At 23.5% G+C, this 26,857-nt stretch overlaps 4 protein-coding genes across 10 annotated transcripts; 2 read left to right on the top strand and 2 right to left on the bottom strand.

The window, feature by feature from the left end:
• Nucleotides 1-121: 121 nt before the first annotated feature.
• LOC100868692 (uncharacterized) lies at nucleotides 122-5,339 on the top strand. Its single transcript, XM_012488196.3, has 4 exons — nucleotides 122-644; nucleotides 758-3,848; nucleotides 3,949-4,021; nucleotides 4,116-5,339. Exons 1-4 carry the CDS (start codon nucleotides 596-598, stop codon nucleotides 4,446-4,448), a joined length of 3,546 nt encoding a protein of 1,181 aa, XP_012343650.2. The 5' UTR covers nucleotides 122-595; the 3' UTR covers nucleotides 4,449-5,339.
• Nucleotides 5,340-5,724: 385 nt separating this feature from the next.
• Nucleotides 5,725-9,142, bottom strand: Metrn (meteorin). Of its 2 annotated transcripts, XM_086909197.1 has the most exons (4): nucleotides 8,760-9,142; nucleotides 8,113-8,690; nucleotides 6,639-7,284; nucleotides 5,725-6,069 (listed from the first exon to the last, which is right to left on the bottom strand). In XM_086909197.1, the coding sequence occupies exons 2-4, from the start codon at nucleotides 8,244-8,246 to the stop codon at nucleotides 5,857-5,859; spliced, it is 993 nt and encodes a 330-aa protein (XP_086765323.1). In that variant the 5' UTR covers nucleotides 8,247-8,690; nucleotides 8,760-9,142; the 3' UTR covers nucleotides 5,725-5,856. The 2 variants fall into 2 exon arrangements, with proteins under 2 accessions (XP_086765323.1, XP_086765321.1); XM_086909195.1 differs by having other exon boundaries at nucleotides 8,113-9,140.
• LOC147657554 (uncharacterized) lies at nucleotides 8,586-11,630 on the bottom strand. Of its 3 annotated transcripts, none has more exons than XM_086909198.1 (4): nucleotides 11,147-11,630; nucleotides 10,820-11,016; nucleotides 10,560-10,721; nucleotides 8,586-9,294 (listed from the first exon to the last, which is right to left on the bottom strand). In XM_086909198.1, the coding sequence occupies exons 1-4, from the start codon at nucleotides 11,234-11,236 to the stop codon at nucleotides 9,066-9,068; spliced, it is 678 nt and encodes a 225-aa protein (XP_086765324.1). In that variant the 5' UTR covers nucleotides 11,237-11,630; the 3' UTR covers nucleotides 8,586-9,065. The 3 variants fall into 3 exon arrangements, with proteins under 3 accessions (XP_086765324.1, XP_086765326.1, XP_086765325.1); XM_086909200.1 differs by having other exon boundaries at nucleotides 10,560-10,677; nucleotides 11,147-11,555; XM_086909199.1 differs by lacking the exon at nucleotides 8,586-9,294 and adding an exon at nucleotides 10,082-10,319.
• A 7,935-nt stretch (nucleotides 11,631-19,565) lies between these two features.
• On the top strand, nucleotides 19,566-25,932 carry tkv (serine/threonine receptor kinase thickveins). 4 transcript variants are annotated; one of them, XM_086909191.1, is made up of 5 exons: nucleotides 19,566-19,843; nucleotides 22,201-22,250; nucleotides 23,383-24,382; nucleotides 24,523-24,838; nucleotides 24,926-25,932. In XM_086909191.1, exons 3-5 carry the CDS (start codon nucleotides 23,562-23,564, stop codon nucleotides 25,052-25,054), a joined length of 1,266 nt encoding a protein of 421 aa, XP_086765317.1. In that variant the 5' UTR covers nucleotides 19,566-19,843; nucleotides 22,201-22,250; nucleotides 23,383-23,561; the 3' UTR covers nucleotides 25,055-25,932. The 4 variants fall into 4 exon arrangements, with proteins under 4 accessions (XP_086765317.1, XP_086765318.1, XP_086765315.1 ...); XM_086909192.1 differs by lacking the exon at nucleotides 22,201-22,250 and adding an exon at nucleotides 19,902-19,966 and having other exon boundaries at nucleotides 19,599-19,843; XM_086909190.1 differs by having other exon boundaries at nucleotides 19,691-19,843; nucleotides 22,198-22,250.
• The last annotated feature ends 925 nt before the right edge of the window (nucleotides 25,933-26,857 follow it).

The following is a 26,857-nucleotide window of genomic DNA, read 5'->3' as shown; positions in this document are numbered from 1 at the left end:
AAAAATATTTCGATAAATTACTGTAAATAAAATAGTGTAATAATATTAGTACTGTACATAAATTAATGAAAAATAAAACATTTATTTATTTAATTATATTTTATAAAACATCTCTATACAGATGCAGATTTTATGAGATGATATGATAAATAACAATATAAAAAAATATGAATAATTTTGAGCCAAGTATCAACTTTAAGGCAGCATATACAATATAGGATAAATTTGTGATATCTTTATTAAACATTGTATAGTATCAGTGTCTATGCATGCATCGTATACACCACACACACACACACACACACACACACACACACACACACACACACACACACACACACACACAGTGCGGCGGGGAGGAGAGAATGTATCTGTATATATAAAATATTACATACACAAATGCAAAGGTTGGTCATTGAGAATAAACGCGTAGATATTCTTCGATCGTTTTTGATATAATTAGAGATTAAAGCAATGATATTGATACAAAATTATAAATATATAATTGCTGCGAACAACAGTGTAATCGAAATTCATCATGATATGTTAAAAGATATTTGGATGTAGATTGACATTCGAACAAAACGTTTTAACCATGAGCGTAAAACATAGTCCAAGAAAAATAACATTGGCCATGATAAAAGGTGATACTAATTTAGATAAATAGATAAAATTTGATAAATATATATCCATTTTATAAAGTTAACTTAATAGCAATGAAAAAATTAATTAATCGATATTTTGTTTTCTCTTTAAGGTAAACCTATTGCAACTTCGGTTCCTGTAATTCATTATCATGCTAGTGATGATGAATTAGAAGAAATATATCCTAGTACTGATGAAGAAAAACAATTAACACCGGAACATGAAAAAAATTCATCTAAAGTGATCTCTACCCCATCGAAGTGTGCTCATGAATCGGATATTTCTGAAAATAATTCAGAATCTCAGTCTATCAGTACGGAAAATATTTTACTAGAAGGTACGCCACCGTCTCTTGATCCATGGAAAGTATTATCAGAAATTAAAGGAAAAATAACCAAGACGTTTGAGGAAAAATTGTCTGAAATAAAAAGTGATAAAAAAAAACGTCATTCTAAGGGAGAAACTTCAAGTATTAGTGATTTAGAAGATCAGGGATGTATTACACCTTGTGATGAAAAGATAAATGACATTCGAAGAGGTAATTCAACTAAATATGTAGGTTTTTCTGGAATTAAGACCGGTTTGAAAGACAAGAGTTTACAGGATGAAAGTGTAGAAAGTGGTATTGAAGCTTCTGAATTTTCTCAAAATGTTAATGAAAATATTACATCTTCTTCAAGGAGTGATTTATCGAATATAAAAACATCTAATATTGATAATTATACCACTTTTCCACAACAGACACAATATGCATGCACAGTAGCATTTTCAAAACGAGTAAATTTCAAAACTTTGTTTTTACAATTGATCAAACAACTGATTCGCCAAGCAACGTATAAATCTGTTGCAGTTTTTATTGCCATTTCTTGCATTTATTATACTATTCCATTAGCAGAATATTTATTAGGATTTTTAATGGGTATCTTTATGACTATTATTTTTTATGACATAGTAACAAAATTTAAGAAGATTTTAACCACTTTGCCAGATGAAACATATCCTTCTAGTCTACCAATACCTGTTTTGGAAATTCCAGCTGTAGAAGAACATGCTGTGATTGAAAGATATCAAGGTTGGTTAAATGAATTGCCCTGCAATTATGAACCAAATAATTATCATGTGGCACGCACAAAATCAGTGTTCTTTAGATTAGAGGGAAATATTTTGCGTATTATGGAAACTAGAATGAAAATACCAAAGAAAGCTGTCTGGGATGAACCTAAACACAAATTAAAATTTATCAGAAGAAGAGTTTATAATTTAACTGAGGCAAAAGTAGAACTTCTTCCCTATGGACTAGCTAGAAGAAGAAGATGGAGTAAAAAATATCCAATTTGTATAATCCTTAAAAAGGAAGCTTTAATTTGTAATGTGACATTGAAGAATACAACCGATGATGAATCTTCAATGAATAATTATCATGGTAAAATGAATCTAAAAAAAAAGATAAAATATAAATCGGATAAAAAATGGGATGAAGAAATACAGGATGCGGATGAAATTTTATTTGTTAATATGGAGAATGAAGAACCAATTATAAAACAAGATGTTTGCGAGATTGAAGATGTAGAAAATACTGATGAAGATGATAATGATAATAAAAATTACAATTATGATTTAACTAATGATTATATTGGTAACGAATACGTAAAATATGAAGAATATTTTATGGAGAGAAAAGAGAAAGAAGAATATATGGAAGAAAAGGAGAAACGAAAAAAGGGAAGATATTCTAAAGAGCAACAAAAAAGGGATGATAAAGAAAAGAAAGATGTAAATAAAACTTATATTTGTAAAAATAGAAAAAAAAAGAAACGTAGAGAAACGTTAAATGAAATGAAAATTTGTAAAAAATCAACGATGAAAAGATGGAATAAAATGAGAGATGATTGGGAAGAAGGAAAGCAAAGTAGAAGAAAAGAACAACAAAAGAATACACGAAAAGAGAAAAAAGAGGAGAATGAGATACAAGAAGAGGAAGAAGAGGAGGAGGAGGAGGAGGAGGAAGAGGAGGAGGAAGAGGAGGAGGAGGAGGAGGAAGAGGAGGAGGAGGAAGAGGAGGAGGGAGAAGAGGAGGAAGAGGATGAAGAAGAAGAGGAAGAGGAAGGAGAAACAATAAATAAAATAATAAACCTAGAAGAAAAAAAGGAAAATGAAGATGAAAGAAATAAAGAAGTGATTGAGATAGAGAATGGAAAAAGAGAAATAGAAGAAAAAAGAAAAGAAATACAAATGATAATTGATGATAATAAGAAGAATTATAATGGCTATGATCGTAATGAATTGCACAAAGAAAGAACAAGAAATAATAGAAAAAAGAAGAAAAAGGGAAAAGATGAGGGGGAGAAAAAAGATTATGAGGAACAAGAGGAAGAGGAAGAAATGGAAGAGGAAGAGGAATTTTACAATATTGATAAGAAAAAAAATGAAATAAAAATATTTATTTTTGCTAGAACTGATCGTGAAAAAGAAGATTGGTATAGACGTTTAGTTTCTGCTGCATCTCGATATGTTAAAAAAAAGGATTCGTTATTATTTACACTTGATACATTAAGTACTATACCTAGTATTCATACAACACTACAGAAAATCAGTACCGCGGAATCAAAAAATTCTCTTTCAACTAGTAATTCACATGAAACTGTACCTGAGCTAAGTTATAATGCTTATATGGCAAAATATTTGGATAATTGTTCATCTATATCAGAAGATAAAATTTCCATGTCTGCTGAAAGCACACTTTGGATTAACTGTTTAATAGCTCGTATACTTTTCGACATGCGTAAATGTCCTGAAACTATACATCTTATACAAGATAAAATACAACGTAAATTATCCAATATAAAACTACCTTATTTTATGGAGTGCCTTTTAGTTTCAGAGATAACAATAGGACAAGGAGCTCCTATTATTCATAATATAACAAAACCAATGATTAATGAAAGAGGTCTCTGGCTTAATTTAGATATAACATATAAAGGATCTTTGACCATGACTGTTGAAACAAAATTGAATTTAATGAAATTAACAAGAACTGGATCAGTTCCAGATGATACACGTATAATTATTTCAACAAAAGCAAATGAATTGACAACTAAATCACCGATTTTTGATAGTGAACTAGAAGATACTCCAGAAACATCTACAGAAGATGATTATGATACTTCCAAACCACAGTCGTATAATACAGTTAAAGAAACAACGTAAGCAACAATAGCAACATCTCATTTTTTTATTTCGTTTTTTAATCATAATAATTCATTTGATTTTCTTCTTTTTATTTATATATTTTTCTTCTTGAAGGTCTTCGCAATCTTCCGGGAAGAAGTTCCTCAATATGGTAGATAGAATAGCAGCGAATAAATATTTTCAACATGTAAATATATAATAATTTCTCACAATTAATAATAACATTTAAATTAATCTGTAAAGATTAATATTTGTTTTTCATATTCTTCAATTTTTCTTAGGCAACCGAGTTATCTTACGTTCGAAGAGCTATGGAAGGTGTTTCGAATATGGAAATTCGATTGATGGTTACTGTTTCAAGTATTGAAGGTTGTGTATCGATAAACATTCCACCGGCACCGTCCGATCGTTTGTGGTATGGTTTTAAACCCGTACCGAAAGTTAATCTCACCGTAAAACCAGCGGTTGGGGAGAGAACAGTTAATATTGTTTATATAACAAAATGGATAGAAACAAAATTACTCAGGGAATTTGAAAAATTGGTTGTTTTACCAAATATGGATGATCTCATTTTACCATTGTGTCCTAATTATCCTTATACGACAATGCAATAGTAATAAACAAAAAGTATTGACCGTTGTATCGTATTAAATGTAAACTATCTGTATAAGTGAACTACTTGTATATCTTCATCAGATTTATAATTGTAGATTTGATTAGTAAATGATAAATATAATCGTGATGAAATTTCGCGCGTGTTTATGCTCCAAATGTATGATAGTAGATTGCAATTATAATATATCCTTATATGTACATTATAGCTTCAAGAAAAATTTTATGACAAAAAAAGCCAGGATGAAATTGAGAAAAGTTCAAAAAATGCTTATATAAATTTCATATATAATAATAACGAATGAAAATTAACAATAAATGAAAATTTAAAAACAAATTAACGATACCTAAAGTATCAGATATGTTTATCAATTTTTTAATCAATTCTTATTTATTAAGTATTGTTTCTTACGTTAATATCATTTCATAATTTTTTCATAATTTAAAAAATTTTTTTTCAGTATGTCAATTATTGATAATTTTCTTGGGACCATGCATTATATTATTTATTTGTTGCGATAATGTACAAAAATTTATATTATATTTTTATAAAAACAAAAAATTCATTGCATGAAAAATAGCCACTAAGCTCGTTATTTATATTTATCGTTATATATATTTATCAATATATTTGTAGTAGTATTAACAATAGTAACAGAAATAGTAGTATTAGGAGAAATAGTAGTATTACTATTTTTACCACTATTATTAGTACTACTACTATTATTAATAATAATAATTATAATTGTAATTATAATTTATCAATAATGATTATTTTGAATATAATATTTAAAAACTGATATAATCCAGTATAAATATATCGTTACAATAAAATAATGTCGTAAAATAAATTGTGAATTTTACAAATAATACAATTCCAAAATATCAAACAATTTAAAGTGTATATTTTTCTATTTCAAATTTATTATAATTATTAATTTTTTATACACTTCAAACTATAATTTAATGATATTTTTTTGTGTTTAAATAACATGATGTGATCTTTAAACAAATATTTTAATGTATAATACGAATGAATTTATCTAAATTAAAATTCTAATTTTATATGCAATTAAAAGTTAAATATATATATATATATATATTTAATATATAGAATCATATATTATATGCGTATATATAATTATTTAACTTTCGCTTGACTAAATAAAGTATGCATTATATTAAATTTTTAATAAATTATATGATTAAGTGATGACAATTAGATTTACTCAAAATTATAGATATAAAATTATGATAAGGATAGATGGAAATTATTAATTATGTTGCTAAAAAATTGTGTATTTTTTACAAAAAATTTCCACAAAACAATATCACAGTTTGGAGATCGATATTCATATCATTCGGAATAAGAAAATAAATTATTTACAAATATTTCGTTAAATGAATATACTAACTTCGAAGAACACATGGTGCACTTTCTAATTCGCGGACTGTTTTAGCCCATGTTTCTATTCTCGGTGCACAAACCAAAACAAGATCACCGAGTCTTCGTTTAGCCATTATCACAAACTCGCCTTGACCATGGCGTGCGTCACAAGCAGCTGGTACTCTTATATGAACATTTCTGTGATCATGGAAATCAGTGGCATCTGCATCATTATTCTGTTTCAACGTAAATGACGAATTAATTCATAAACAAATATATCTTCGTTTAACTTTTCTGTATACGTTAAACTATATATATATATATATATATATATATATATATATATATATATATATATATATATACGCAAAAAGTAAATTATAAGTAATTTAATAAAGGAACACTTCGAATATAAAAAGATTATTTCAAATAATTATAATAAACTTCATCTTATAATATTTGATATATTTTAAAATTGATAATATTTTAATATATTTTAAAAATGATAATATTTTAAAATTCACTTGCAATATTTAAATATTTATGTATTTGTTCAAAAATCTTTCAAAAAGCTATATTTCATATAATACTATTTTCTTCGCTTTTTAGCAACATTATTTAGATGTTTAATGACATTTAATGAAAAATATATACGTATATACCTATAATCTATAATTTTATAAAAATATAATATGGAATATATTATAATAATAAAAATTATAATAATATAAATATAATTATATTATTGTATATAGAATATAATTAAAATTAAATGAGCAATTAAAAAGCAAGAAAGAAAACTTACCTCGTTTTCTTCGATTCGACGCAAAATTTTTGTTACTCTAAGGATAAGTTCAGCAGCTTCCAAATTCGGTTGTTTTTGAACGGCACTCACTGTACCTCTGGCTATGAAATCGCTTTGACAATAAGCTTTAGCTAATTCATCCATAGAACATGGCCTGCAATCTTCTTCCTCATCGTTAAATCGTCGTGATATTTCTTTTCGACTATCAATATATCGTAATTCCAAATCATATTGTAGCCTTGCATCATGATATTCACTCGATTCTTCTGCTTCTATATAAAGTGCTGCAGGTTGTTTCTTTGCATGAAAACATCTATGCGAAGCTTTATGTTTACCATCTCTTGGCGAATATACTGATCGAAGTTTTCCACCTGTTTCCAAATATACTCTTATCGGTCCTGAAACCTTGGTACAAGTACGAAAACCAAATAACTGAAAAGCACTATTGTTGCTAATCGGATTGGTATCGTTTTTCATAATAATATCATCTTTTTTTCGAATGAATTCATAATGAATCTTCGATATTAATTCATTTAAAACAGGAGGCGAGAGAACTACGCGCAAAGCTCCTCGTGGATAACGCCATAGTATTGTTCCTCTGGAACATCGTAGATATACTGGTCGAACACCGCGACCACCGCCACCACTGTAAAATAATAAAAGAAAAAAAATAAAGATAGAAAAAAAAAGTATTTAAAAAAGCATATTAATTATTTAATGTCTTTTTACACGTTATATTTCAGAACATATCGATGTTTGGGCTATTTTAGTAAATTATCTCTCAAAATCTTGAATAGAAATTTACTATTTTATTAATTTGAATCCATTACAAAAAAAAAATTTTTTTTGTTTTTGATAATAATGATTATAATGATGATAATTACTGTGGATTATATAATTATTTTTTTTTACTCAATTTATTTATTTTTTTTCTTTCATATATATATATATGCGTACATATACGGAAATTCATATTTTTATTCTTTCTTACAAGAGGAAATGAGATAAATCGAATACTCTAGTCCATTCGATCTTTCTTAGATTTGCTTGTGTTTGCTTGCTGGATGGGGAAAACCGGTTTCATTGTAAGTCGGGCGACTGGTTTCACGCTTAATAAAACTTTGTATATACATACATATATGTTTATTATACACACATTTTCATTCCCCGTTATCATGAGGAATTTTAAAACACGTGCGCGCGCGCGCGCGCGCACACACACACACACACACACGTGTAGTAGCAAAAAAAAAAGAAAATAAAGAAAAAAAATTGTATTTGCAAATTATTATAGTTTTTTCATAAAAGTCTAATAAAGAAAAAGTCAATTGTTTGAATCATAATTGATTATTGTTTAAAGCAAATCAAAGAGATATCGAATAAATATAACCATAAGTATATAATTTTATTAATATAAAATTTAACAATTCATATATCAATAAAAATTAAATAAAGAGTATAACAGAATACTAACCTTCCAATCCAATCACATTGATCGGCAGCTTGAAGGGCAACATGTTCATAGAAAGGGGCCGATGACACAATGCTAATGAGTAGCAGTAAAGATAATAAAAGCACCGAACAAAGCATGAACGTAAATGTTCTCATTTTTTCGTGGTTCTATATCGTACTGATTATATACGTTATATATTGAACTGAGTATACATTTGAATTTGCATCTCTGCTTTATAATGTCTTATTATCCAATATTTGTTAGATTTCAAATTAGATTTCATTTGTTACAGACTACAAAGTCTCAATATCGTTAATTTCGATTAATTTTTTAGTTAAAAGCATATATATATTTTCTTTATATATATATACTAGAAATAATAAAATTCAAACCATACTAAAGATTATATAGATGCGTGTATATACAAATTTAATTACACAATGAAGTTTTTTTACTTTATTATAAATTTTAATAAACAAATTTTAATAAACAAATTTACTCTAAGATGATTTTATTGGTGTTAAAAGAAAATATAATACTTGATTCAAGATTTAACATTGTATTCAAAAACATGCAAACAGCATAACGATGTAGATAACCTAACCTTAAAAAATGAAATAATAAAACAAACGTAAACGAAAATTTTAATTAATTAATAATGTCCTCACGTTTCTTCACTGGTGTAAACTACTTGCTCTCGTTTCTACACTGCGTCTTCGAATCGCGCGATGGTAGTATGATCGTGTATACACGACGAACGAGACGGAGAACATTTGAAGGATCATACTTGCCATGGGATATGTTGAAAAATTTAGTTACAATGTTATACTAAAGTTTAACCACACGCGAACATTTAATAGTTGTTCAGCTATACGTGCCAACACTGTTTATACATATAACTTGTGTACAACTATTTCAAAATTATGCACGTCGTTTCGTTGCACAATCCCTCACTCGCACGCACTCATACTCACTCACTTTCTCTCTAGTCTGACGTTCTTTACCATGCTCGTTAGAGTCCACTTCGACTCGAGTCGACTCGTTTTATCTCGACTGGCTTCGCTGTGACTCGCCCTTCTCTCCTCTCTCTTTCTCTTTCTCTCTCTCTGGTTAGCTCTCGGAGTAGCTTTGTCATGTTTCTGTTCTCGTTTCATTTTTCGATTCCTTTCGATGCTATGTCTCATCAACATGACATTAGAATATCTGTTAGTTGTACTTATAATGTTAAGAAATTTCTTTTTTAGGAGACACAATTTTAATTTGATAATAAATTAAAATTGATTCATCGACAAATTAAAAATTTTTCTTTCAAAAATTCATTACATTCCTTATTTACCATATTTTTTATAATAATAGTTATTTAATGAAATAAAAGGATAATAAAAAATATCTAAGTGATCAATCAATTTTATGTTATTTGATATTAATTATGTTTAATTATGTTTAAATATCTTAATTTATATTATTTTATGAAAATCATCAATTTTAATATATGATATATTTATATATTTTATTTAGTTAAAAAGAAAATACAAGAACGAAACTGTGCGCGTATACAACTTTTTAGAAAAAAAAAAATCATTTTAATATAAAATATGTTTGTTTTCTATTTTAATTAAAAAAAAAAAAAAATACATTGCAAATTATGTTAGTGATTTTATACAAACGAAAAATATATTAGTATTATCTAAAAATGTGATTCTTTAATCTAGATATTAAATTATATGATCTATATCTAAATATTAAATATTATATTTTTGCATATAAATTTTTATATTTCTTTATTAAAATTTTTTTCTTCATTTTGTCATTTTAAACGCTTTATAATATCAGTTTGCAAATAATAAAATATTGAAAAACAATTGTACATTAGTATATATGTAAGTACAAATCGCACTTATAGCGTTATAGCAAAATCTATTTGAATTATTAATAGGTTGAATTATTAAATAAAATGTTTAAAAACTAATCTTAATAATAAAAATGTTAATACTAATAAGAAGATAAAATTTATTTTTCATGAATTGTATTAACTTATCTGATAAAAGAGTATTAGATTTATTTTCATTATATGTTGACAATTTTATAAATATATGCAATCATCATTATGCTTCATATCATGATATGTATGTATATAAATATTTTGAAATTATAGAAACTCATCGTGAAATCTAAGTTAAATAGTTTCATTTGCAATACGCATCAATTCCTTTTTCATGTTGTTCAATCTAAAAAAAAAAGAAAACTTTTTCCGTTTCATGCATCTTCTATTAATTTATATATGTTCAAAAATAATTCGTAAATTTATGAATAATTAAAATATGTTTTATGTATTCAAAACGTTTTATATTACTTTTAATTAAGATATTTCTCACAAATAAATACATAATATATAATATATATTAATATATTAAATGTATAATACACAAAATAATATAATCTAATTGGAGAACAAAAAATGATCTTACGCTTCCGTGCAAAAGGTTTGTCGATCTATGTGTCCTGGCACAACTTGAACGGGACAAGGATCATAATGTAAACTCAACGTTTTCATAGCAATTTTATAATCGTCCAACGGTAAAAGTTCTGAATCACGAGAGAGAACGTTTCCAAATATCGCATCAACATGCCTTATTGTTAGTGAATAAAATGAGCATGAAATATATATTTTCAAACATGATAATAGTATGTCCTATATATTGTGTATATTATATATATATGTACGTACCTTTTTGTCCAAAGTAATCGTGGATTTTTAAGTCCCGATCTAAATAATATAAAATCATCTAATAATTCATAAAGATATTGGATAGGATTTGTTGGTTGTTGAACGATAACATGAGAAAGAAGAAAATGAAATATATCGAAAATATTTTTTTTATTCAAATAATCTTGTTCTTTGGATATATTATACGTAGCATTATTCTAAAAACGAAGATAAAATCAAATTCAATGAATTAATAACAATTAAAATAAGATAATATATTATATAACTGTAACTAATAATTTTTTTAAAAAGAAGAATATCATGTATCATATATTAATATTTACTTACATTCCAAGTGAATTGAGATTGTCCGCAAGAGCGTGACGATAATTTTTTATTTTGTTCTTCTTTTCGAAAATATTTAATATTTTTATTCATATTTCTACTACTAATAATAAATAAATTGTAAATATATAAGCATATTTCACATGATTGTATATATAAATAAAGATTTTATGACGATAAAAACATGTGAAATCTAACGTAGAAAATTCGATACTTTTTTTTTATGGTTATCTATATATGCGCGCGATTCGAAAAAATTGCAATTATTAGAATTGATTGAAATTAAATTTCAACATAAAATTATAAATAAGAAATAGAATAAATATTCTTTTACATAAAAGATGGATTAAATAGATCTAATAAAATTTTTAATTAATAAGTTAAACAAAGAAAATAATAAAGTTAATCAAATGTTGTAATCGTTTTTTGAGCGCATAAATTTTGCAAAATTATAATAGACAAGATAAAAATTGAAGAACTAGCGCCATCTCTTGAGTGAAAAAAACATATTTTAAAAAAATAATCAAAAGATGGCTCTGATTCATTATTCCTATTCTATCTTATCTTGCTCTTGAAGAGTTATCTTTGAACAGACATGAAAACACATATTAGACAAGATAATGGTTTAATAAGTATAAGTATAATAAGTATAATATAAAAAAATATAATGTAAAAATGAATTTATCATTTTCTTGAATTGATTTTCAATTAATTTATTTTTATACTTATATACCACACTTACAAATATATTATTATTATTAGTACTTTTAGTTTATTATTATATTTATTAGTTTATTATTATTATTATATAAATACAAATATAGTTAGGTTAGGTTAGGTTAGGTTAGGTTAGGTATATATATATATATATATATATATATATATACTGTAAATAAGTACAGAGTATATGTATGTACGTTACTTGAACTTGTCGTAGTTGAAGAATATCATCTCAGGATTACATTGTATTCCAACTAGATTAAAATATTCCAAAACTTATAAAATTGTAAAAAAATGTAAATATATAATTAAATAATATAAATATAATATTTATATTTCAAAAATGGCAGTATCTTCTAACATATTCTGATCCTTTTTCGTGTCTTAATAAAGAATGAAATTTAATCATAATATTAAATATACTACATAAAATTGCCTTATTGTTAATGAATAAATTTTAGAATAAATAACATTCAATTGGGACTTGTAAATTTTACTTAATTTATATTTTGCTTAGCATATTTTAACGTTTTCTTCTTATATTTCTTTTGTGCAATATATTTTTTTTATATATTAATTTAATTGTTTTTTGAAAAATGAACAATATGATATTTGAATTTGATACAATATGATAATGAATTTAGAATATTATTTCTATATGAGTTTAAGCTGAGCCACAATATTTCTCTTTCTTGTTTATATTCTGTATTTTGTTGATATTATAATCTCAATTGAATCACTCAAAAAGTATAAAATAAAAATCTGATTATGCACTTCATAATTTTAAGAATTGAAACAAGAATATTATCCATCTTAATAAAAATTCTACAAAAAATATAATTGTGCTTGCAACCAATTAGCTTATATTATTTCTTATAAAAAAAAAATGTAAGTGTATTATTGTATATAAAAGATAGAATTGTATTCAAATTTTTAAATTTTAATAAAAAAGATAAAGAATATTTGTAATAAATTTTAATGATAATAAAAATTATAATTCTAATACAAAAGATTTATAAAATTTAAAAAATAAGAATAATTCTTCTTATTTTTTCATGCAATGAATTATATTATATAACAATTTTATCCTTAAGAAAGATACACCGATTCTATACTAAGAATAAATGTTTAATATAAAAAAAATAAAAAAACTTATTAATCCATTCGCGCTAAACTATTATTACTAAATTATTAAACTATTTATATTCCGTAATCGGCGAGCAAGCATTGATTCGAATTTCGCGTATAACAATTATAATTGAATTTAATTAAAACTATAGAAAAACATTTATAATAATATTACGAAACAAACACTAAATTTATCAACCTCATTGTACGCGGTCATAATGATCTGGAAATAAAATTGAATTAATAAAAAAAGAAGAAATAAGGAAACAAAATTTTTTTTATTGATTTTTCTATTTTTATCTCATTTAAAAAAAATATTGTTATTTTTAAAAAGATTGTCAATGTTCATTATTAGAATTAATAACATTTTATAACATCAAAAAATATTTGAAAATTTTTGCAAATTATTTACGAAAAACAACAAATTATGAATTATCAATATCATTACTATTATATTTATCTTTTTTATTATTATTATTATATTTATTATTATATTTATCTTAATATTTTCAATAATCAATATAATTATAAATATTATGAATTACATAAAAATTATATAAATATCATATAATTAATAATTCAATAAAAAAAATACAAAAAGACTTGATAAAATAAAGACTAATTTTAGATACCGAAATTTAAATTTTATTTAAATCTCTTTTTTTTTTAAATGTAATTGTAAACTGTCATTATCCATATTGAAAATCCTTTTTTCTGTTTAAAGTAATTTCAATCTTATCTATTGCAAAAAAAAAATCAAATCATTTTTAAAATAAATATAAATTAAATCAATCGTATTAAAATAAAATAATAATTCAAATCTTATTTTAAACGATCATGAATTATTGATAACTCAAATATACAAAAAAAAATAAGCAAAATAAATTATTCCTCAATTATCAATTGTATTATGATACAATAAAATAATCGCAATAGATTAATAATGAAATAAAATATGTAATCATTACAAATTTTGATAACAGAATGTAAATCCTAATTTTGATATATTAAATTATAAATTGAAAAAAGGATATATTGCAACAATTCGATAGATTGAATATGGTATGGAATATGGTACACAAATAACTCAAAACAATTTTTTGGAAAAGTTAAAAAATTTTACATAATTATGTAATATTGTATTATTATAAGCTTAATTATAAATTTAAATCTCGTTTAATTAATTACGTTGTTTAAAATTTATTTATTTATTATTATATCAAAAGTGAATATCTGTCAATGAAACGCGATCAATCATCATAATTTTCAATTGTAGATTGACATTATGCGAATTATAATGCGCATTGATTCATTTTGCCGCTAAATGTTAATGATTTTCTGATTGGCTGAAATGATGAAGTTACTTATTTGTTACAGCTGCGCGAAAATTGAAAAATAATTTTTATATTTAATTAATTATATTAATCTATTTTTATTACATTTTTATATAATCAAGATTGTAAGATTTCAATACATAAAAATGACTTTACAGGAAATTGACAGTTCGCGTACACAACACACTCGATATATTCCGAATTGTTGAGTGATATTTCCTTCTCAATTTGTAATTCGATATATCGAAATCGCTACATGACATTTTATTCTATTGTGGAAATTGTGACAATTAAACGTTTTGCTTCACAACATATCCATTCCGTAATACTTGTTTGTTATTTTTTTATTTTTTTTTACTAATATTTCATTAATATATTTTTGTTCGATGCATCAATTCGTTTTAATATTTATATTTGAATATTAATCATTCTTCGAGGAATAATTTATTTTCTTCTTTTCTTTTATTCTTCTGATTCGTTTGATCATCAGAATTATCATTATGATCTTCTAGATAACTAAGATAAACTAGACTATATTTTAAATTATTATATAATTATATATTTAAAAAGTAATAATTATTTTTATATTCTTTGAAAATTATAAATATATTTTTATTTTAAATAAAACATTTTTAAATATCTGGAAAAATATCATCATTTTGTTTAAAATTTATTTTTATTATTATTTTATTTTGTTTGTTTTAATTCTTTATGCAATCATATGAATTTTGTGTATAAATTTGTATGAATAATTTTAAATTTCAAGAAATAAAATAATATTGAAAGACTATATTATATTATTAATTATATTACATGATTATATTATATTATATTTATATATTTTTACTTTTACAAATTTTGATAATTAGATCAAATATAATTCTAAACTCATCATTTTAATTTTAGAGGAGTATAACGAAACATGTGATTTTTTTTTATATAAACGATATTTCAAAACATAAGACACAAAGTCCCATATAATGATAAATCTGTTCTGTACCTTGTCACGTCTATCTTATATTTCTATAGTATTTAATATAGGATATAACGTTGATAATTAATTGTTATTCCCATTATTTGCTTTCCTTCTCTATATTTTTTTTATTTAAGATATAATAAAGATGGCTTTGATTCTTTAGTTTTTATCTCATATCTATCATTTTTTTTATTATTTATTTTCCGTGTATATAGTTTTTTAAAAAGTTTAAAAATAGGCTCAAGAAACAATTACGACATCTAATTATATGTCTTTATATGTCTTTATATGTCTTTTTTATCTAACTTATTATTTAAAACTCTTAACAGAACTTATCTGATCGATATTTTTTATATATCATATATATCATATATATATATATATATTATACTAGTATATCGCAGAGAATATATTAATAATAATTTTTTATGTAATGTTTGATTTTGATGAATAGAAATAAAATGAAGAAACAGTGGAATTCATTCGATACTACATTTCATTAAAAAGATTAGAAAGTGTACCGAAAATATGTATATACATGATTGAAAATGATATAATGCAAGTAAATATTAAGACAGAAAAAAAAGGAAGAAATAATTTGATGGTGCTGCGTGATTCTTATAATTTTCCTTTGTTTTCATAAAATAACAAATGAGGATGAGTGTCAGTTTTCACACCCGCGACTCGGCAGGATCTCTTTCGAGAATGTAAAAAAAGGATAGAACGCGAAACCGGTTCCAATGTATCTTTGTATAGGTGCTTGCTTTCGCGCCTCACCATTATCCTTCACATCTTTAAATAAGGACTAAATGCATTAGGATCGTAGATAATAAATAAATATATTTATCTCATTATAAAAAAAATATTATTTATGTTAACAATATTTAATTTTCTATCTTGATCATATTAATCAAACTTTCTTTCTGTAATTTATAATTTTAAATATATAGCATTTATTTATAAATATAGCATTTTTATTAAAAATAAAATTATTAAAAATTATTAAAAATAAAATAAAATAAAATTTATTAATAAAATAATAGTAAACTAATAATTAAACAGATTAATTAAATTGATAATATAAACTAATTTATCATGACAAAATATTGATTATTTTTTATCAGTTATTGTCACATTTTATATTGCATGATTAAAATTGAAGACAATTAATTTTTCTATTGATATAAAACAGACAAATATAAAATCAGATAAAATACATAAATTAGGATCATTTCAAAAAAAACAATATCGACAATTATAATTATAAAATATTATTTTCAATGAAATATATGATTTCTGAAAAAAATTAAAAAGAATTAATTATTTGTTTATTTATTTATTATTGATTAAGAAAATAAATTGGGAATAAAAATAAAATGATCGATTGTGCAAAATAGCAATATATAGATTGTAGCAAAACGAAATATATTCAGTGATTTTTATTATTTATTATTTGTATTATTCTTTGATTCGTGATTTATAATCTATATCTTTTAAATTTTGATCGGCAAATTTACTTTGATCGATCTTGATGTTTTTTTTTATTTGTTAAAATAAAATAAGTGAAATAAACAAAAATATTCATTTTTTTTTTATTAATTAAAAATTTATAATAAACTTATTACATATACACATATATAAATGAATTGATTTCGCACTATATATATATATATATATATATTCTAATTCAAATATTATCAATTTTTAATTTATTAATTTATTTTATTAATCAATAGTTATTCGAAATTAATTCAAATAAAACTATCCACTGAACCCAAAGATTTCGAATTGATGTAAATCTTGCACGTAAAATAAATCAATAACTACTGATAATATTTTTGCAAATATCATATAAATATCATATGATATATTATTTCGCAAAGATTTTTTTGTTATTTATTTATAACGAGAATTGTATATCGATTATTATAATGATTATTGTATATAATTGTTAACGATTATATGTATTAATCAAAAATCTAGAATTTATTTATTTAACATCACTATATTGTGATTATTTATATATACACATAAATATTCAAGGAGACAAGTATTGTTAGATCGGAAAGATTCAATGAGCTGATAAATTAATAAATTGATCAATAAAGCCGATGATTTCTAACTCATTGTATTCTATATTTCATATAATAGTATATATATTATATATTAAATATATATTACATATATTAAATATATTAAATATATTAAATATATTATAATTTATAAATATTTATAAATATATAAAATATTTAATTTATAAGTATATTAAATATATTATAATTTTATATATATATATATATATATATATATGATATTACAAAATCTACTTAGTCTCTTTATCTTATCCACATAATTTTTCTTGAGCAAGCACATTTATGGTGCTTTGATCAAACTCATTTTCAGTTCTTTACGCTTGCACACGATAATATCGCTTTTACGTGCATTTTTTATTACACGTATATGTACATACATATACACAAATTATCTGAATAGCACACAAATGTTACGTGTAACATTTCTCTATTATATTTATTTCTATCTATATTTCTATCTATATATGTTATCATAAAATTGTTAATCTTATTTTTGAATCTTCTTTGTAATTGTTATATTTTTATTATCTTATTTATTTACAATTTACATAGTACTTTACTTAATACCTTACATACAGTAGTTTTCATTATTTTCTGATATATATGATAAATAATACAATTATATATATATATTCTATATATATATATATATATATATAGAAATAATCATATAACAAACATAATATATATTTGAAATCCATCCAAATATATATATATATATATTTTCCATATTTTTTAAAACAATATCATTTTGAATAAGAATATATTATATTATCAGATAATTTATTTCTGATAATAATATCTATTTTGATAGATAGAAGTATATATGATATAAAATATTAAAAATATTGCACGTACCATTTTTTCCTATCATCTTAGATACTGTTACAAGTATGAATATATTATTTTTCATATATAAAATATATCTCTCTTTCTTTTTTTTCGTTCCTCTCAATTTTTTTCATACAAATTTTATTAATATATTAATAGATAGATCGATATTTACATATATTATGCATACATGTACAATATGTTTATGCACATATGTTTATACATAATAAACGAATTTTCAGAATCCTTATTTGTGGAGTATATTTTAAATACATTATAAATATTACAATTTTATCATAAAATGAATACTTCTATTGTCAAATTTCATTAACAAAAATTTATATTAATAATATAATATTTAATATAATGTATTAAATATTATAAAATTATATATTTATAAAAATTTATGAAATATTATCAATCTATTTAGAAAACTTATCGTATTTATACGGATATGATATACGAATAATTTTTCGAATAATAGTCTCGTACAGTCTCTAATTTTAATTGTTCATTTTGTATTATTTTGTATGTAATCAAATGATAAAAAAATTATAAATACAGATTTTTATAATGTAAAATGCATAAACTACACAAATTTTTAATAGATCATTGTTCATTTTTTGTTACTTTAAATTTTTTATTTGAAATATCAGAACTATAAACATGTAATCGACGAAAAGAAAAAGAAGAATGAATAAGAAGAAACATCTTTGAAACTACATTCGTCGCGGCATAACGGCGCCCATAGGGCGCCGTCGCATACTCCCTACTAGTTACGATGACAATACAGGTACGTAACTTTAAATATGAAATCTTAATGATTATATTACAAAAAATTTGTAATATCATTTCAAAAGTATAAAGAATAACATAATAACAGGATTATAATAAGATTTAATGATATGATAAAAAAATTAAAATTAAACAAAATATTGAATAAAATATATATAAATACATCGTGGACAATAAATAATTTTTGGTGCAATATATATTAATTTTATTTTAAATAATCAAATAAATTAACTATTAATTTTTTAAAATATAAATTGTTACATTTTCTTTATAGCGATAAAGAAATATATTATTAAAATTGAAAACAAGATATATTGGCACGTACTCACATACAATAATAACATATGATAGAACGTTGATTTGAATGTTATATCGATATTTATAATTTTCATTGATTAATTGCATTTTGAACTTCACATTTATTTCAACTCATATTTGTTTCAATTCAATTATACTATTCGATTATATTAAAGAGATTTCCGGGTAACGAAAATTAAAGATACACTGCTGACATATATGGATATATCTTTGTTTCTTTCTTTTAGGTAAGCTCAAATAGTTGTCTTTGTTTAACAACCGAACTGCTACACGATCAGCTCTCCAATGAGCTGTCAGTTCTTTAGAGAACCGACCGTAGAATGACGGAAAAAGCCGAAGCTGACCAGCCTGCGCTTTGCGACCGACGCGTCTCGCCCTACGTCACAGTGAAGTATGTGCTCTCGGATGTAGAAAATGGCTGCGCTCTTTGCTACCCCAGGTCGGTGTGGATGTAAATACGGCCTGTGGATCAGCTTAGGAGTGTTTATCGCGAAATTTATTTATGGTGAGTATACTTGTGAATTATTTTACAATTGTATATACAAGATGTGTTAAATGAAAAGTTACAGTGTGTGCAATGTACCAAAGGATCGATCTGATGCGGATTCTCGACGTGAAAACGATTAACGTATGCTATTGTTAACCATTCCTCGCCTTTTACTATACAAATATGTATACAATTTTATACTCTTTTCTGCCTGTCCTTTTTCCCTGGATCTCCCGCCCTTCTCTCTCCTCTGTCTCCTTCCTCCCTTCCTTCTCCCCACTAATCTTACACATTCACTCACTCACTCTTGATTTGATTAATGTATTTCAGCACTAGTTTTTCTTCTAACATATTGACAACAAACACATGAGTTGCTTTTGAATGTTTTGCAAAAGGTCATATTATGATTTCAATCTAATCTTGCTTTTAGAAAATTTTCTTAAATGAAAATGAAATAAATTATGATTTAGTGCTTTTGCGATATATATTATAATTTTTTTCAAATGTATCTATGTGTATGTTCCACATATATAGTTCATTTATAATATAAATTTAAATTTTCGTAAACAATTCAAACTTTCTATGTACAAATACAGCTGTAATTCACTATGCAATAAGTATATTTTTATAAAAGAAATCTCTTATACAAAGAGAATAGCGTATTATATCCTTGACTCAAAGAGAGAATAGGCTGAAAAGGAATGAGAAATAAGAAAAAAAAGGTTAGGCGTTAAGGTTAAGAACTGAAATATCAATGATGTTTCATCGCTTTTGTAACTCTGAAGTTCTCTTTGCAATGCCTTGATCTTTTTTTGCTTTATTTTTCTCCTTTTACATTACTCGTCCTATATTTGAATAGTTTAACTATTAATTTGCTTTGCTTTGCTATAATAGTTGTCTGTTTATCCGCAGTTTTTTTTTTTGCAAATTAATATTAATAAATATTATTTCATCATATTTTTAAAAATATATAATTCCTCAATTTCAAAATTCATTTATTTCTTTTATAAGAAACAAATTGGTAAGTCAAAATACTCGTTGACGTATTCAGTGTGATCTACGTTAGCTCTTATTGTTTAAAAACAGTTTATATAAAATAGTTTAATAAAATATTCCATTACATCATTTTTTGTATGGTTTTCTGTAATTTTTATTATTAATGTTAGCATTATTTTTTCTAATCATATTGATATTATATATATATATATATATATATATATATATATATATATATATATATATATATAGAAAATTCCCGAAATCATGGTACCAGCGGTTCAGTGATAATTTTACGTGCAAAAATAAATTGATTAAAAATAATAAAAATTCTTCCTTTATATATTTCCATTTCTTTCTTTATATATTTATATAAAAAAATGTATGATTTCATAAATAGTTTTACTAATAGAATATATTTGTCGTCACATTTTTATGTCAATTGTTGTAATTATTTTGTTATGAGATATATTATATAAATTGAGTCTTAATTAATTTAGTAATATCATTAATATTAAATTTATATTCGCATTAGTAGTAAATTCTTCAAGAAAAAAATATCATTTTTTTTGATAATAAGATCAAAAATTACTTTTAATTAAAAATTTTAATTCATTTTAATTCTTTTAATTTTTTCTTTGAAAAATATATTTGTACATAATATAGTTATTTAAATAATTTGTCTTTGATTGAAATACAATATTCATTATAAGCATTGCATCATCATGTAATTGTGTGTGTGTGTATATATATAAGATATATATATATACTTATATAGTGATTGTGCATAAATATGTAAATATATCATTTATCAACGTGCAATCTCTCTATAAAAAGGAAAAACCTAAAAAATTTTCTGATATTATTCATATATTAATAACGTCATAATTTATTATAAATTAATAAATTTTTAGATTTAATTGAAATTGTTCTTTTATTTTTATTTTCCATTTTATTTTGTTTATACTCAATGCTATAAATATTATAGTATATTATAGAAATAAATTTTTAAATAAATTTCAAATGAGAAGTAAATTTAAGTAAAATTTTACTAAATTTAAATGGAAAATTTTATTTTATTTAAGTTTTTAGCTTTAAGTTTTAATAATCGATTTTCATGTTATCTACTGTGTTGTATATTTTAATAAGATTACATATAAATATTAATTATATGAAAAAAAAAACTTAATAAAGAAACATATATGCATATATATATAAATTAAAAAAACTTATTGTAGTCGATTCGATCGAATGAAAAGTTATAATTTAATTTAATTTTTTATTCGTTTATTACTACATCAAAAATATCTTATTAATAATGTCTTTTTTTCATTATTGATCATCATGAGTTGTTCGTTTGTTATTTTTATTGTTAGCAGATAAACAAGGATAGAAGAAAAACGTGATCGCACTTGGAAACTATTGTAAAGTATGTATTATCACTTTTGGATGTTATCGGATAAACAGACATCACTGATTTCTTTATAGAATGAAATCTATATGGCATTTGTCATAGATTAAAAAGTAGAAAAAAACATATGATTAATCTTAGAAATTAAAAAATTGCCACATATATGTTCACATTATATTAAGATTACATCTCTAATTGATTTTTTCAAATTTATGCACTTATACATATTCAATTCAATATAAAAAATGAAAAGCACTCAATCATTATTACATAAAAAGCATTGTTTTGTAGCAACAAAACTTTTTATAAGATGCATTACATATCTATTTTTACCTATAAGTAATATTATGCATTTTTATGAAGAATATATGAAATATTTTTAAATTTACCTGTATATTATCGATTCAAATTATTTTTAATTTTATATTGTATTGGCAATATTTTTTTCTTTATGAGTATCATTTTTCCAATAAATTCAATCATTTGTGTTTAAAATATTAAACATAATAAACATATGCTTTTAAAAATATTATTTCTTCTTTTTTTAAAATTTCATATTTTTTCTTATTTTAATATGATAAATAGAAGGAAAGAATAAACATTATTTACATATATATATAATGTATAGATGTTATACATATATATAGGTTTGCATAATATTTAATCAGATTGTTGTAAAAGGTAAAATTGCAAAAGATATGTTGATTTTATTTATAAAAATTGATAATAATTATTCTTTTATATGATACATTGTTATTTATAAATTAGAAATCGTCCTTTCTTTCTTTCTTTTTTTTTTTTTTTTTTTATCCTTATGAAAATATATTTTAATGTATGTGTGTTTAAATTAATTGAATTATATTATATTTTATCTTTATCAAATTTTATAATATGAATGTAAAAGATATAATAATAATAATCATTATGATTATATATGCATTTTAGCCATTATATATATTCACATTTATATATATTTTAATATATTCTAATGTGTATGTGTTGAATAATTGAATTATATTATCTTGTCTTTATTAAGTTTCATGTGTATGAATATAAAAGATATAATAATAATTATTATAATATTAAATAGTTTTGCTTACTTATTACTTTATGCATGATAGTGAATCAAGTTCATTTTTTTACTTTTCAGCATTAGGAATTACTTGCTACTGTGAAGGACATTGTCCAGATGATCGACAAAATGGAACTTGCGAAGGAAGACCTGGTGGTCACTGTTTCAGTGCAGTAGAAGAAGTTTGGGATGCAGAATCAGGAGAATTTGTACCAGAATGGTCATTTGGCTGTTTACCACCAGATGAGCAAGGTTTTATGCAATGCAAAGGATACCTTGTACCACATTTACAAGGAAAAAATATAATATGTTGTAACAAGAGTGCATTATGTAACAAAGATTTATATCCCGATTATAAACCTAGAACTACAACAGTACCTAATCCTATGGCTATAGCATCGGGTGCGCCACTTATAATATTGACTACCATTTTGTCTATATGCTTAATGGTAATTTCAATAGCTATGGTGATCATATATCATAGATATAGAAGAAAAGAAAGAGGACCTTGCTTAGTGCCTTCTCAAGGAACACTTAAAGATTTTATTGATCAGAGTAGTGGCTCTGGATCAGGATTACCTCTCTTAGTACAGCGAACTATAGCTAAACAATTAGCCTTATCTCAATGTGTTGGAAAAGGACGATATGGTGAAGTATGGCTTGCAAGATGGAGAGGGGAAAAAGTGGCAGTGAAAGTATTTTTTACATTAGAAGAAGCATCTTGGTTTAGAGAAACTGAAATTTATCAGACAGTTCTAATGAGACACGATAATATCTTGGGTTTCATCGCGGCTGATATCAAAGGCACAGGATCTTGGACACAAATGTTACTAATTACAGATTATCATGAAAGAGGCTCGTTATATGATTATCTACAAACTACTGTTCTAGATTACCCTAGCCTTTTAGCAATATGTCTTTCAATTGCTTCTGGCATTGCTCATCTTCATACAGAGATTTTTGGTACACGAGGGAAGCCTGCTATAGCTCATAGAGATATTAAAAGTAGAAATATTTTAGTAAAAAAAAATGGTGAATGCGCAATTGCAGACTTTGGTTTAGCAGTTAGATATATTAGGTAAATATATAGGTATTTCAAACTTAATGAAATAATTATAATTGTAAAAAGATGTGTAAATATTTCATATACAAAAAAATAAAATAATTGCACTTGCGTTACATAGAAATTATATTGATTGTAACATTTTTTATTTTTAGTGAAAGTGGAGAAATTGATATTGCACCCAATACACGAGTCGGTACACGCCGATACATGGCTCCAGAAGTTTTAGATGAAACTTTAAACACATCTTCTTTTGACGCTTTCAAGATGGCAGATATGTATTCTGTTGGTCTTGTACTTTGGGAAACTTGTAGAAGATGCATTACAGGTGGCAAAAATTCTATGGTGGAACCATATGCTTTACCATACCAAGATGTTGTTCCAAGTGATCCAGACTTTGAAGATATGCGATTAGCAGTTTGTGTAAAACGATTACGTCCAATAATACCAGCACGATGGGAAAATGATCCAGTAAGTATGAAATTAATCATATTTATAGATAGAAATATTTTAATAAAATAATTATATTAAAATTAGATATTTGTTTTTTTGTTATAGATTCTATTTGCGCTGAGTAAGCTTATAGCCGAATGTTGGCATGGAAATCCAGCCGTTCGTTTAACAGCGCTACGCGTGAAAAAGACAATATCAAAATTACATATTGACAATGCTATTAAAATCGTATAACATTTGACGATATTCGTTGGATGTATTCTATCTTATCGCTAATAGCTAAAAAATAATTTCTTCCCTTGTAAATAACCCGGTGTATATAGATTTATTGACAGACTGCAAGCCTGAAGACTGAATAATAAGATTTAAAAATACGTAAATACGTATGTATGTGCGAATGTACTGTGATCAAATCAATCATGACTGGAGAAGAAAGAAATTATGAATGAATGTGTATATCTTTATTGTTATAAGTAAATGCGATGACACATGATAATGTTTTAATGTGTTTCATTATGTTATGTTAAAATTTGAGTATGTAATCAATGATGGCCACTACTTAGAAAGAATAACTTTTATTTTCTTTCAGCCTAAAAAAAAATGCAAATGTTCTAATCTCTAAATACATATAAACATAAAATGAAGATATTTAAAATGAAATTAATTGTAAGAATTTATTTTTAAAAAAACGCAAAAATCATTTTAATGATAGCATTTAAATTTATCATATATCCATTCAATGTTATAAATTTATATATATTAAAGTTCCACCATTAACAGAATTATGTTAATCTTTATAAATATATTTACTTAATATATCTTTGAAATGAAAAATACAATATTAAATTGAATGTATAAAATAATTTTAATTGCAAAATGAGATGTCTTGCAGGATGTATGGAATTTTATGTTGTTTATAAATATAGCTCTATAAATTTAATTCTTACCATAATGATGTATTAAATATATATCGATTGTAAAATATAAATATGTGAAATATTCTTGTATGTCAGAATGTTTCGTATTACGAGATAAATTTTATTAATATTCAATGTTCATAAATCTCTTCAGTATGCTTATTATTAAATTCTATAGTTTTGAAAATAGAAAAATTTTTTTAATTTTTCTCTTTTAATACTTTTTTATTATGTTGAATCCTCTTTTATAATTTTCCTTTATACAATTTCGTGTTATCTATATTTATCATAATAAATATATATAATTAATAAATTAAATATATAATTTTGTTTAAGAATTTATGTTAATTTTTAAATCCATGTTTTATTAATACAATACAATTTTATATCTGAGAAAACTTTGTATAATTTAATATTATATAAATAAAAATATTTAAATATTTTATATAAAAATGTAATCGATAATAGAGTTTGATAAATAAGTGTAATAATGTTTTAGATTTCATAAAAATAATGAAATAATAAAAATATATTTTAAAAAAATTTTCAATAAGAATCAAAAAATAATTGTGGATAAGCTTTGAATATGATCTCTCTCTCTCTCTCTCTCTCTCTCTCTCTCTTATATATATATATATATATATATATATATATATATATATATATATTATAACATGTTATATAATAGAAATTACTTTTTAGTGATTTTTTTAGGAAAAGAAATTATAGTTAAATTAAATTTAAATTAAATAAAAAAAATTAATTAAATTAAAATTATAGTTAATTTTTTGAGATAACAAATAATTAAATTTATATATATATATATTCTTATATTCTTATTTAAATATGACTTTTTCATATTATTATTCTTATACAATATTTCTGTTTTTCTAATTTATTATATATAATTATATATGATAATCCCCTATTAAATATTATTTGAAAATAATTATACAATAAAGAAATTTATCTTTTATTATTTTTCTTATAAGTAGAAATATAAAATTTTTTTTATAAATAGAATAGATCAATTAGAATAGTTCATAGAATAAAATAAAATAAAACAAAAAATATTCATTGAAAATATATTAAATTTCTCGAGTGCAAAATCAATATCCAG

This window comes from Apis florea, unplaced genomic scaffold, assembly GCF_048593485.1.
Source record: "Apis florea isolate Af1SG1 unplaced genomic scaffold, ASM4859348v1 contig_3081_pilon, whole genome shotgun sequence".
Taxonomy (NCBI): Eukaryota; Metazoa; Arthropoda; class Insecta; order Hymenoptera; family Apidae; genus Apis; species Apis florea.
The sequence above is the reverse complement of the archived record's forward strand: the minus strand, read 5'-3'. Positions and strand labels throughout refer to the sequence as shown.